The following is a 13753-nucleotide window of genomic DNA, read 5'->3' as shown; positions in this document are numbered from 1 at the left end:
GGTCGAGTGTATGCAGTTCTCTGCCTGATTCCGCATGAAAAATACATACGTGACAACTTATGACATCCGAGTCATTGACTTATGGTTCTAGAGGAATCTTGATGAGTAAATATATAGGTGGAAATCTTTTATTCGGTGTTCATAAATATATACAACGAATGTATTCGTAAAGTAAATTTCAACGTTACAATTGTATAAAATACATTTAATTTTGATTGCATATACTATAAGAAGAATTATGTAAATAAAATAATATCATATCGTATAAAGTTACGCTTCAATTGCGCTGTAAATATCATTACGCCGATGAATTTATTTTGTTACGCTTGAGTTTATTATTTCAATCATTTTATTTTTATTTCAATTTCTACAAATACGTTCATATGTATAAATTTTTTGTTTAATTAATAAAAACTATTAAATTGATGTTTCTTCACCAAAATCTAAAATCTTGCTGACATTTGCTCCTCAGATTCGTTTTCTACGAGGGATTTACAAATAGTTGTATGTATGTGAATTTCGCTTAGTTGTTTTGGAAAGTTTAGACATCCATCTGCTATTATTCAGTCTACTGGCTTAAACTCAATTATAAAGGCATAAAAGGTATTTAGTTTCTCAAAATTGATTCCTTTAGAATGATTATTGATGTCATTTCTAATACTACTACCGCTTCGGTAACGAATGGCACTCTGAGAGGAAAGAAACGGCGCAAGAAACTCTCCCAGCATTCCTTTTTTTGCGCTCGTTATTGCTATAAAATAATCATAATCTAATCCCAGGCTGTTCGATCACTTCCAATATATTCCATAAACGAAATAAACCTAAGTTATTGATTATAATTTACAACTTTAGAGCTTAATTTACCACTGTCAACCAATATTACGACAGTTTGCCCCTTAGAAGAGGTCTCAGCTACGCTATCCTCGCTGGCGTTCTCCAACCTGTTACAGCCATATCACAAATTTCTTCGTTTTCCTTTTTCCGTTCCAAGAATACCTACCACTGGGTGAAATCTCCCACTTCTATTTAAGTTTCCTTCCAGTAAGTATAATGTTAGCAACGCCTGTCATTTATATAGAATAAATTTTTTTTTTCATGTTCTCTCCATTTTATTTTGCCATACTATTAGAGCTTTTCCATGTTTTTTTTTAATGGAATACGTGGACAAACGAGCGTACGGGTCACCTGGGGAGATCACTTAACAAGTGATCTCCTATCTCTCTCCTCTTGCATCACCAGAGGAATCACAGGAGCGTTGCCGGCCTTTGAGGAAGGAGTACGCGCTTTTTTTGAAGGTACCCATGTCGTATCGTCCCGGAAACACCGCACAAGGAAGCTCATTCCACAGCTTTATAGTAAGTGGAAGAAAGCTCCTTGAAAACCGCACTGTGGAGGACCGCCACACATCCAGATGGTGGGGATGATATCCTAACTTGTGGCGTGTCGTGCGAAGGAGGAATTCGGCGGCAGGAATCTGGTTAAACAGCTATTCGGAACACTCCCTGTGATAAATGCGGTAGAAGACACACAATGAAGCGACATCTCTCGCAACGCCAAGTGATCCAGCCGTTCACAGAGCACTGGGTCCCCGACAATTCGAGCTGCTACTGGTGGCCGGACCTGCGCTTTGTCTGTGCTAGAATGTGGGCTGGCTTGAAGTTTTGCCGTGCTCTATTAATGATGCCCAGCTTGTTTGTCAGTAAGAGCTTCTTATAAATTTATCAATATATTTCGATACGTGTCCGTTTGTCTCAGAGTCCCTTTTATCATCTGTTTCTCAGGACGAGTTCCTAGTTCCAGGTGTCAAGTTAAAATAACTTACTGCAACATCTACGGTTTCTCATAGCTGGAAGTAATTAAACTTGACTGTCTCGATCAAAATTTATTATTTTATGATTTAATTAATTAATTAAATAATAAGCAGTCACATAAAACACATAGGAATTTTCCCTCACAAATAGAATCGCGTTGACATTTGGTGAATGCTAAGGTTTTTTTTATTAAAATAAGGGTCGAGACCAGAAGGACGTTCAACTGATGCTAATTGATAAGCCCTGCACATTACAATGCAGAACCTCAAGAATTCTAAGCACTACAATTGCGCTCGGCACCTTAAGACATAAGATGTTAAGTCTCATTAGCCCAGTAATTTCACTAGCTACGGCACCCTTTAGACCGAAACATAATAATATTTATACAGTATTGTTTCACGGCAGAAAAAAGCGCCGTTGTTGTACATATAATCTAGCCGGCATCCCCTCTCTCATCTCAAACAAATAAATGAAGAATTAATATATTATTGTAGTTATATTTTATGTGAGTTGTGTGGTGTGAAAACCGCAATCCTATGCCTGCATTAATATTAATAGCAAAAGTATTGTACCGCAGTTTTTATATTGAGAATGTGGAAGTAAACCTCTGCTATATAATTTTGCTTAACTTTAATCTTTTGACAATTGATGATTTTACAATTTTTACCTCCATTAGTGTGTAACTCTCAGTAAGTGAATTAGACTTGTCTTTTTTATGAATATAAGGGACGAGACGAGCAGGACGTTCAGCTGTTGGTAATTGATACGTCCTGCCCATTGCAATGCAGTGCCACTCAGGATTATAGAAAAACCCAAAAAATTCTGAGCGGCACTACAACTGTGCTCGTTACCTTGAGACATAGGTTGTCAAGTCTCATTTGCCCAGTAATTTCACTAGCTACGGCGCCCTTCAGGCCGAAATACAATAATTCTTACACATTACTGCTTCACGACAGAAATAGGCGCCGTTGTCGTACCCATAATCTAGCCGGCATCCGGTGCAAAGGAGCCTCCCACTGCTTTGAATGTTCACGCCCTTTTTATACAACTGTCATAAAGTAGTTTTTGTGGGAAGAAATTTGGCTCATTGGTGAGTCCAAGTTTTTCGTACGGTTTGTTAAGAAATTGCCAAGAAAAATGAAGAAGGAGATGAAGTTCGGAAGGTACTTGTAAAATTAAAAAAAAAGATGTGGTGTCGTGGGACACCAGGTAGGAACGAAGTTCCTTCGGCTAATGTAGAATCGACACAAATTGCAAAAAAAATCGTGCTCAATTAGGTATTATACACTACTCGCATGTGTATGCGACTGTCGCGCCTGCGCACGTCTCATTTAACGGTTTTATTCCACGCACTTTTCCACGTACTTTTTTCCACGGATTTTTTCTTACGGTTTTACTATCACATTTTTTTCAGTTCGGTCGCGCAGCCAAATCCCTATCCCCTCCAAGCCTGCCGTAAGGAACTTCATTCCAAAAATTATTTCAGTAATTTGAGCTTCTAAGTTCTTTATGCTTTCAAAAACATAACTACCTACCTCACCTACTACAATATTTCATACTAAATTATGTTTTGGCTTTGATTGCTTTGATATATTTAGCTATTCAGGTCGCTATTTTTGCCCCCACGCCGCCGACGATGCTTTCGGCATCGGCGCACATGACTAGACTATGCACCAACCCTAGCGCTCCACCTAGACGTCGTATAAAATTCAAGAAGACCGCTGAGTTACGCTACTGTTCTATAATTAACTTCTTACGTTTTTGTATTCTAGTGACAACCCTCACATCTAGAATTAATACTCAAATAAAATTAGAAAACAAAATTTTATGAACGATGCGGAACACGAACGCGTTCCGTACGAGTGCTCTAACAACTGAGCTAACCTTCCCAGTGACGTATCGCCATAAAATCTTGTATGCTTTGTTCAACTATCAGGTTGTGGCTTCATCTATAGGATCCACTTTACAGTTGATAACCTGCTCAACCCCAGAATTTGCATATCAGGAAATTGACTTGAGAAGCCGCTCTTGCAAATCTAAACAATTTGTTATGTTTGTTTAAAGTGATAACCCTCAATTCTAGGATTAATACACAAATAAAATTAGAAAACAAAATTTTATGAACGATGCGGGACTCGAACCCACGACCTCTCGCGTTCCGTGCGAGTGCCCTTACAACCGAGCTAGCCGTCCCAATGACGTATCGCCATAAAATCTTGTATGCTTTGTTCAACTCTCAGGTATGCCACATCAAGCCACAATCTGCTCAGCTCAGTTGGAAGGGCACTCGCACGCAATAGAGCATGGCAATACTTCAAGCCATTCTAGCGCTCTACAAAGCGCAGGTCCGGCCACACATGGAGTATTGGTGTTATCTCTGGTCTGGCGCACCCTAGTATCAGCTCGACCCATTTGACCGCGTGCAACGTAGAGCAACTCGATTTGTCGGGGACCCAGTGCTCTGTGAACGGCTGGATCACTTGGCGTTGCGTAGAGATGTCGCTTCATTGTTTGTCTTCTACCGCATTTATCACAGGGAGTGTTCCGAAGAGCTGTTTAACCAGATTCCTGCCACCGAATTCCACCATCGCACGACACGTCACAAGTTAGGATATCATCCTCACCATCTGGATGTGTGGCGGTCCTCCACAGTACGGTTTTCAAGGAGCTTTCTTCCACGTACTACAAAGCTGTGGAATGAGCTTCCTTGTGCGCGCGTACTCCTTCCTCAAACACGCGTACTCGTTTTGGGGTGGATAGCAGCTTTATCACCTGTTATTATTATATAAAGTAAAGCAAAATTAAACAATCTGGTGTTTCACTATTATAATTTAATAAAATTTCATATTCGAATCTTCCACAAAATAATAATTTATAATCAAATCATTTTTAATAACTTATTTGTATTTAGTAAAAAAATCTCTACATAAAACATGATAAATCATAAAAATATTCCATAACGCACTTGAACGGTACAGTATTATTTCTAAACATTTATTTATTAATAAAATCTTATTAAAACAACTTATAAAATATATAGCACCTATTGGAAAAGGAATTCTCACTTCCCAATCACCGGTCCTTACATAAAAAATTGGCATTTCTCAGGCTCATCAAACTTAGCCCCCAAAAAAATATTTTTTTCTATTTTTGAATTTTCAATATCGCATATCGTTAGTTCGTAGTTTTTTCTTAATTGTTCGCTATAAATAATTGTTTGTTCTTTTTTGCTTTTCATTTGCTTTATTGACCTCGTACAAATTTTCTTTATTTAAATAAATCCAGTGTCCTGATGTTTGTTTCCAGTGAACTCCTAAACTAATGAACGGATTTTAATTATTACTCCATGGAATGCAGTTTAGTCCAAAATGAGAGATAGAATAGTTTTTATTTTGATTTGAGACCCATGATTATTTTTATTTCTAATATTAGTTTTGTATGGACATATTTTCAATGAGAGAAATTATTGACGCGTGTTTTATCAGTTCTAATGTAAAACAATTACATAATAACAACAGGGAGCATATTTTACGAAATAATTCTTGATGTCTCATTTAATATAAACAAAGAAAAATGTCTGTAGACGAGGCAAGAGTGATACGACCTGGCCATTAAGAATTCGCGCTGGATTCTCGATTAGAGCCAAAATTCTGAACGGCATGGCAATGACACGAGTCACATTGAGACAAGATTTTAAGCCTCATCGGCCCAGTAGTTTCACTAGCTGCCAACCAATCGTTCAAAACAAAAAGAGCCAGTCCGTTTTAAAAAATAACATAATATTATCTAAGTATACTAATATTTTACAAAAGTGCTAATAAATTACGATGAAAAACCGAAGCATTTTACAATTCATCTTATGTTAATACATTAATAATTATAATACTTTTAAAGGTAAAGTAAGTGATTTCGAACATATTTACGTTAAAATTTCAGTAGATTTTATACTAACAAGTTTCAGACTGAAAAAGTCGGTGTTGATTGGTACCTTTTAAAGAACAGTTTGATATCAAAAACATACACTCCGCTTTTGATATCAAACTGTTTGATTGTTAACGGTTTAGATTTTTTTCAGAGAAATCTAAATAATAAGGTAATACAAATGTTATAAGTGATGATAATTTTAGAAGTGCTTATTACTTGCGGGACCAGTTTTTTTTTGTATAATTGCAGGTTGAGGCCGATTTTCCGCATGGAGATACTTATGTAACGAAATACACACATTTCGTTTCGATATATTTATATAAGTCTCCTATGGTTTCTTTGGCCATGATACTTCTAGTACCTTTTTATTTAGATTTATTCCGTTCTTGCGTTAGGGCAAAATTAAAAATGAATAAAAGAATTATCTAAATATAAAAAAAAAGATTAAGATCTGCAAGCAAAAAATTAAAGATAAGCAAAGGCTATTCAAGACTGACCTGTTTCAAATAACATCAAAGTAAATTGTAAAACTATATCTGTCCACGGACTTGTAAAAAAATTAAGACTCCGTGTCACCTTACGTAACAGTGTAGCACCAAAACAAGCCGATTAACGTGTAAATACGTAGCCCCACGCACATACTTACACTACTACAGGCCGATAGGCGGCCATTATGAGAATTGTCATCATCTGTGACAGATCAGTTTGCGTCTCAATAAAATATTTTAAAAATGCCGTCGTGCATTGTGTAAAAGTGTGAAAACGGTACTATATAAGTATATGTGGCCATATATGATTATTTAAGGGAGAAAAAATTGTGTAACTAGTATTCCCCGCACACACACTAGCATAACGGTGCTTCACTTGCTAATATCACGGCGCGGAGTCCTTCTTTTTTTACTCGTCCGTATTTCTGTCATAAAAAGTTTCAATCACGATAAATTCGTTACATTTGTATTTCGGGTCATTTTACTTTCATCTACAATAAGAACTTTGTTCCAAGCTAAAATAACATTAAGTACATTAAAATCTAAGCTTAAAAATCACAGCCATCAAAATTCCAATATAATACTTATTTGGTTTATTTTTTACGCTACCGCCTGTTGTCCAAAATGATCTTTGCTTCTTTTGTATGCAGTTCGCGTGTTTGTCGTCAGTCAGGCACATGGCGTATGCCATTAAATGGGGCACAAGGGTCTGCTCGTAACTAGCCGTGAAGAGGTGCTGCCAAGGTCCTCGAGCGAACACAGCAACATCTTCTCCACCATGAGTTTCCGAGTCCAAAGGTACTAAACTGGGGTAAGAGTAGTCAAGATCACCTGAAAAATAATTTTAGTGAGTTTTACTAATTAAAACAATCTTATTAAAACTAAATTTCAGTGGGAGACTCCTTTGCATAGGATGCCGACTAGATTATGGGTACCACAACGGCGCCTGCTTCTGCTGTGAAGCTGTAATGTGTAAGCATTTCTGTGTTAGGGTCTGAAGGGCGCCGTAGCTAGTGAAATTACTGGGCAAATGAGACTTAACATCTTATGTGTCAAGGTGACGAGCGCAGTTGTAGTGCCGCTCAGATTTATTGGGGTTTTTCATGAATCCTAGCAAGCGGCATTGCAATGTAATGGGCAGGGCGTATCAATTACCATCAGCTGAACGTTCTGTTCGTATCGTACCTAATTGTCCTAAAAAAATAGGACATTTTAACCTTACATAGTAGTGACAATACTGCTTTTCATCATTTCAAAATGTGGTTTTGAGTAAGATGAAGTCTTTTATTTCGATAAGCTGAAATATGACAAAGAAATAAAAAAGATACGAGAAATAAATTATGAAACATTAAAACTCAAACATTCTTTATCAAATCGGACTAACGAATCGAATAACATATTCCAGTGAAAGTGATGCCAAAAATATAACTTTGTATCAAAATGATTTCAAAGTAAGAAACGCTTCGCTATTTTTAATAAGAATATCACATTTTGTTATCGTATTTAAATATACTTCCACTTGACTACTTCCTGTTTTTATAGTTTCAATTACTAACGGCCATTCCCAATATACCCAATATTCCCAATATGCAGATAGAGACAAATTACTACATTCTACTGTCAGTAATTAGCTAATGAATAATCTGAAGCTTCCCAATATACCCGATAAGTCATTCATATCGCCTTATATTGGGACGCGTGAATTGCAATTTCTATATAAACTTTATATCGCTGGTAAGCTATACTTAGTCCCAGTAACAGACAGCGAGCACGGAGATATAGACTGAATATTGGGAACGGCCGTTAAAGTTCGCGAATATTTCCACTTTAACTTTTTGATGTTTATTTATTAACAAGTGTTCACTTGTTTCTTCAAATTAATCTTCATTAAATAGCATTTAGGACCTCCTTTGACACATTTAGCCGGCCTCTCTCCCTTATTTCACAACTCAATTAAGTAATCGATAAAAAAATCATAATACTCACGATTTGAAAACTGACTGTGTAAAGTTACATCTATTCTCCCTCTTTCATCAAATGAAGTGGCTTTACCATTTGCATAGCTTATGGTGGTGTAAGGTTTACCATCTAGAGCCATCGTAGTATCCACCACACCAAGGATATCGTTACCACGTGAAGGGTAGCCGGCGACAGTCATTGTATGCGCGTGGTCTGAACTAACAACCAACAGAGTGTCCTCTTCTTTAGTCATTTCCATTGCTTTTTTGACAGCTTTGGAATATTCTACAGTTTCGTCGAGAGCAAGATGAGCTAGACTATCGTGATGAGCGTGATCTATTCTGCCACCTGGAAGTCAAATTAAAACTAATTATTAATTAGCCAAACTATTGACCTATTTAACTCAGCCATTTTTTTAGTAGATTTCGAGATATCTGACTAATCGACTAGACTGAATTACTCGTAAATACTTTCCTAGTCTGGTATTTTTATATCGCTCATAAACGAACGATTATGGGAATCACTAATTGATGTAAGGGGGACTGTTGCCCTTTAGATTAGACAACCATTTTTCCCTTACCCACATGGTACGCTGCCGTATCAGAAAAACAAAATTTTATTAAATATATCAAATATGATGATATATATAAAAATATATATTTGAAACCTTTTCAGAGCTCAGTTACTAAAGTTATTCTCATTGATACAGCAACATAGATTTATAAGTATTGCTTTTGACAGTTATTCGATACGTCATTATTTAGATTTTCTTGAATCAAGTTCTTGTACAAATTTTCACGCTTTCTTCATACAATTAAATTAATCTTACTCACACCATTAGAATGTTAACACACAGCAAGCATTTTCTTCAACTCTTTACAATTTTATTATATGTACAGATTTGTAGGCAAATGAAGTCTACACTAATATTATAAAGAGGAAAGTTTTCTATGTCTATATTTGCGTTTGTAATAAATAGACACTAATTACTTCTTACCAAATTTAAATATTGTTTAACTACCAGAATTAAATTTTAAATTGTAATAATGCAAAAATCGTTAAAAATAATAGCCAATGTTTTTTCGTAAAACTTTGCAGCTGTCCATAAACCAAGGCGTTACATTTTTTACTTCTGATACTACCATTTTTAGCTTTAATAAAAGCATCATCATATCAGCCGGAATATTTCTACTGCTGGACTAAGACTCTCCAAAGATCTCCACAACGATTGGATGAATGACATCAAGGCGAGAGAATAGAACAATATTTATAGCAATTGTAAAGTTAACATGGTTTTGCTAAAATATAGTTAATATAGTCTGATAAATAGCTACTATACCTTCTACAAATAGAAAATAGCCTCTTTCACTTCTACTCAGCATCTTGATCGCAACTTCCACCATTTCTTCAAGAGTTGGTTGGTCGTCAGCTTTCAGGTGATATTCAAGATGATCATTGTTGAAGAGACCAAGAAGGTACTCAGGAATATCGTCAGAGTTGTAAACCTTGAACAAAAAGTTTGAATTTTAAATCTAAAGTATTCTTTCTTCTTTACCATACACAAATAAAATTTAAAAATAAAATTTATGAACGATGCGGGACTTCTCGCATTGCGAACACTCTTCCACCTGAGCCAACCGTTCGAGTGACGTATCGTTGATTAATTTTGTATGCTTTGTTCAACTCTCAGGTTTTGGCTTTAGTTGGAACTCGTACGGAACGCGAGAGGTCGCGGGTTCGAGTCCCGCATCGTTCATAAATATTGTTTTTAAATTTTATTTTTTATTAGCACTTGCAGTTTAATGTCACAAAATGGCACTGTTGATAATCTGGCGGGCTTCCTGAGCAAAGGAGCCTCCCACTGGTAAATAAAGGTAAACTATAAAATGTGTACCTACCCAATTATGAAATTAATACATGTCATTCTTATCTAAATGCATATTATATTTTTACGCCTTCAATTTAGATTTAAATTAATTAATTATTAAATTTTCTTCAAGAACTGATTGGCGAGACTAAAATTGGTGAATATCACAAAAAACTTCCAAAATTGTCTGTTTTGTTTCTATGTAAAGCTGGATAGCTTAGCTCACCTTCATCAGCTCATTTCTGTCAGTGACGTATTGATGAGTGGCGTTCTTCTCCAGTTTGTCTACATGCCACATGTCAGTTAGGTCGAGGCCATCGTTACGTTTTCCAGTATAGTTGGCGAGTGGTGAAGTTATATTTGGCAGCATTTCGCGTCTACCACCACCCATTATTACCTGAAATAAATTGTTTACAATAAATAAATTATTTGATATGGTCTTGCAAGAGAGAATAGGCGGAATATATCGCATAGCATCATTCACCTCGAATGTATTTAATCACAGTAAAATAAATATAAGTAAATAAATTATTTTATGCCGTAAAAAACATAACAAATATAAAACGAATAATTAGGATACGCGATGAAACTTTATGCAAAAGGAAAAGGCTCAGCTTCACCTGACATGGAATCATGAAGTTATGTTTCCATGCAGCGCTGTTTTTCAGCCATCCCCTCCTCCCTAGGGTGTTGAGTTGGAGTGGATGTATAATGGCTCCCTGATCACCTACTTAAACTATATATTTATAAAATTTAATATTTATAAAAATAAGTATTCTTATAACCCTTGCTCGAACAAAAGCTCAACTCAGTAATAAATCAATTGTCTGAATGGTTCAGCGGAAATAGTCTGGTGTTAAATCTAACAAAGATCCAATATCCATGTTTCGATCTCTCTGACAGGACTCGGCGACAGCTGGTTGTAAATATTAATGGTGTTCGTTTACAACAGGTAAAAGAAGCGTCCTTTCTTGGTTTTCAATCAGATCAAACTTTCAGATCAGTCTTGGGATCACCACATCGAAAATCTACCTGGTAGATTAGCCCGTAACTGTTTCGCCTTAAGTAGATTATCCTCTAAATTTTCAAAGAAAGCGCTATGTACCTGTTACGTTCGCACAATAGCTGGTATACCGTCGGACCAATGCGTAAGACCTTTCTTCGTGTCACTAAACATATTACCAATACCAAGCCTGCTAATACTACAGGTGGGTTTATACTCCCGGCTCACATACACCGGTATAAAAAAAGAGGCGACACCAGCCAGTACCAGCTACAACACCCGAATCGCCTAAATGCACTCCCACATAGCCTGGAAAAAGCTTCCCGCACAATACACGCTATGAGCCCTCGGGTTTATAATAAACTCCCGGACTATATCGTTTGTTGTATAACTTTACATATTATATTGTAATTGAAATGATTTGTAAATCGATGAAAATGTAAACATTGATATAAAAGAGTGGCAAAAACTTTCTTGCTACTTCTTCTCATTAGCTCAACCCTTTACGAAGTAGCGGTAGATTTAATAAGATTTTTTTTTTTTACATTCATAAGTGTCATTTCCGTGATCTACATGAATAAAGTGATTTTGATTTGATTTGATATCACAAGCGTGTCAAATTTTAACACTTTTAAATATAAACTTAAAAGTGGCTCATTGAGCGCTCGTTCTACTCATATATTGAATTTATAAGTTAATTTTATTATTAAGTTAAATATGTATGACGTGTGATAATATTTACGAATAAAAACCTGAACTTGAACTTGAAAGTGTATGTAAGTCTGTATGTTTATGTGTGTGTGCGTGTGTTTATGTCCACATACAGAAAAAATCTTTTAGAGAAGAAATTACAAACATTGTTTAGAAAAGTAAGGGTCGGATGGATACTCGAATATCAACACATATAGCCACGCGATGAAATAGGGATAGGCCGTTATTTGAATGATGATATAGTGACGTCAGTTCCTGACACATCTAAAATTACCTATCAATAAGGTTAACGTTTAAATTTTAAGGATAAAGAGCTATCTATCTTCGGTTTTTCCACCTTTAACCACTATTTTACAGTTTTTGCTGCTTGTCATTGTAAAGATATCGTTGAATAAACTAGTTAAGAACGATTTTTCCATCGATTTGCCAAGTCATTTGACAGAGCAATAGATACCTAAGCCTTTACTTTTTTTATGACTATTATGACGAGGGGAAGTAGGACGTTCAGCTGATGGTAATTAGTACACCCAGCTCATTATATTGCAGTGCCGCTCAATATTCTTAAAAACCCAAAAATTCTGAGTGGCACTACAATAATTGCGCTCGTCACCTTGAGACATAAGATGTTAAGTCTCATTTGCTAATTTCACTAGCTACGACGCTCTTCAACCGCAATACAATAATGCTTACACATTACTGCTTCACGGCGAGCTGCAAAGACGCCGTTGTGGTACCTACCCATAATCTAGCCGGCATCCTGTGCAAAGAAGCGTATCGATGGTAAATGCCTCTGAGACGCCTCTTACTACAACCCTTGGGCCTGGGACATCCCTATTCTAGCCCCGGGAAAACACCGATCAAACTTTCTTTTACTTTCTTGCTTTACTAATCGAACGGGGAGTGTTCCGAAGAGCTGTTTTATTCCTGCCGCCGAATTCCACATTCGCACGACATGCCTCAAGTTAGGATATCATCCCCACCATCTGGATGTGTGGCGGTCCTTCACAGTGCGGTCTACAAGGAGCTTTCTTCCACGTACTATAAAGCTGTGAACTTGGACGATACGACATGGGTACCTTCAAAAAAGCGCGTACACCTTCTTTAAAGGACGGCAACGCTCCTGTGATTCCTCTGGTGTTGCAAGTGATTGTGGGCGGCGGTGATCACTTAACAACAGGTGACCCGTACGCTCGTTTGTCCTCCTATTCCATAAAAAAAAATGACAAGAGTGTGATACATGAATTTGAATACCAAAAACACAGTGGTAGATGGCAGGCAAGTATTGAACCGGGGCCACTTATTATGTACAGAACATCGTCTGTTGGGTCAGCTAGTACCTATACTAATATAATTTTATAACAGTAAATATTCCATGATAATAGATTAAACTACTTTGAAGCCTTAGTCTTGACTAAGAGCGTTCGGAAGTCCCTTTGGGTCGAGTAGTACCAATTTTATGTATAAAAAAATGTAAAAATTAAACATACATTTTAGTGCCATTAAATCCATTAATATTCTATTATCGCTTATCGCATGTTATTTAAACCGTCACCACGTCAAATATGATTGGTCACGAAATGAAAGAATGGCGCAGTAATATTCACGGTACAATACATCTCATTTGCGTCTTCATGGTATATATATTATTACAATTACACGACACATGTAAGTTGTGAGACAATAGTTTGCACAAATGTTGCTACGAAGGTCATATTGAAAGTCAAATTTTTGCGAGAGTTATAGAATTCAGTAGATACCTACCGGCGTATAGGAACCTCGAATTTTGTAAACATGTTGTTTGCAAAATAAGATGTTTGTCCTTTCTGGATCGTACCTATACTATTTGAAAACATTAGAGAAAAATCCTGATGTGTAAATCAATGTAACACCACTAACAAGCGCTCCAACTACAAGTAATGGTAGTGGTGATCAGTATAAGAGTAATTAGCACCACGTAAGGAGTGTATCCCTGAATGCGACGTGTAATAAA

At 36.5% G+C, this 13753-nt stretch overlaps 1 protein-coding gene across 1 annotated transcript in view; it reads right to left on the bottom strand.

Moving 5' to 3' along the window:
* Window positions 1–5041: 5041 nt before the first annotated feature.
* Window positions 5042–13753, bottom strand: part of LOC126979622 (membrane-bound alkaline phosphatase-like) — a 44998-nt gene continuing 36286 nt past the window's right edge. The window contains exons 5-8 of the mRNA XM_050829054.1: window positions 10276–10446; window positions 9522–9687; window positions 8210–8530; window positions 5042–7054 (exon numbers count right to left, since the gene is read on the bottom strand). Of these exons, the coding sequence (XP_050685011.1) occupies window positions 6759–7054; window positions 8210–8530; window positions 9522–9687; window positions 10276–10446 (954 nt within the window). The 3' untranslated portion in view covers window positions 5042–6758. The remainder of the gene's footprint in view (window positions 7055–8209; window positions 8531–9521; window positions 9688–10275; window positions 10447–13753) is intronic.

The sequence above is a fragment of the Leptidea sinapis genome, chromosome 3 (assembly GCF_905404315.1).
Source record: "Leptidea sinapis chromosome 3, ilLepSina1.1, whole genome shotgun sequence".
Classification (NCBI taxonomy): domain Eukaryota; kingdom Metazoa; phylum Arthropoda; class Insecta; order Lepidoptera; family Pieridae; genus Leptidea; species Leptidea sinapis.
Note: the sequence above shows the minus strand (reverse complement) of the source record. Positions and strands in the feature narration are given on the sequence as shown.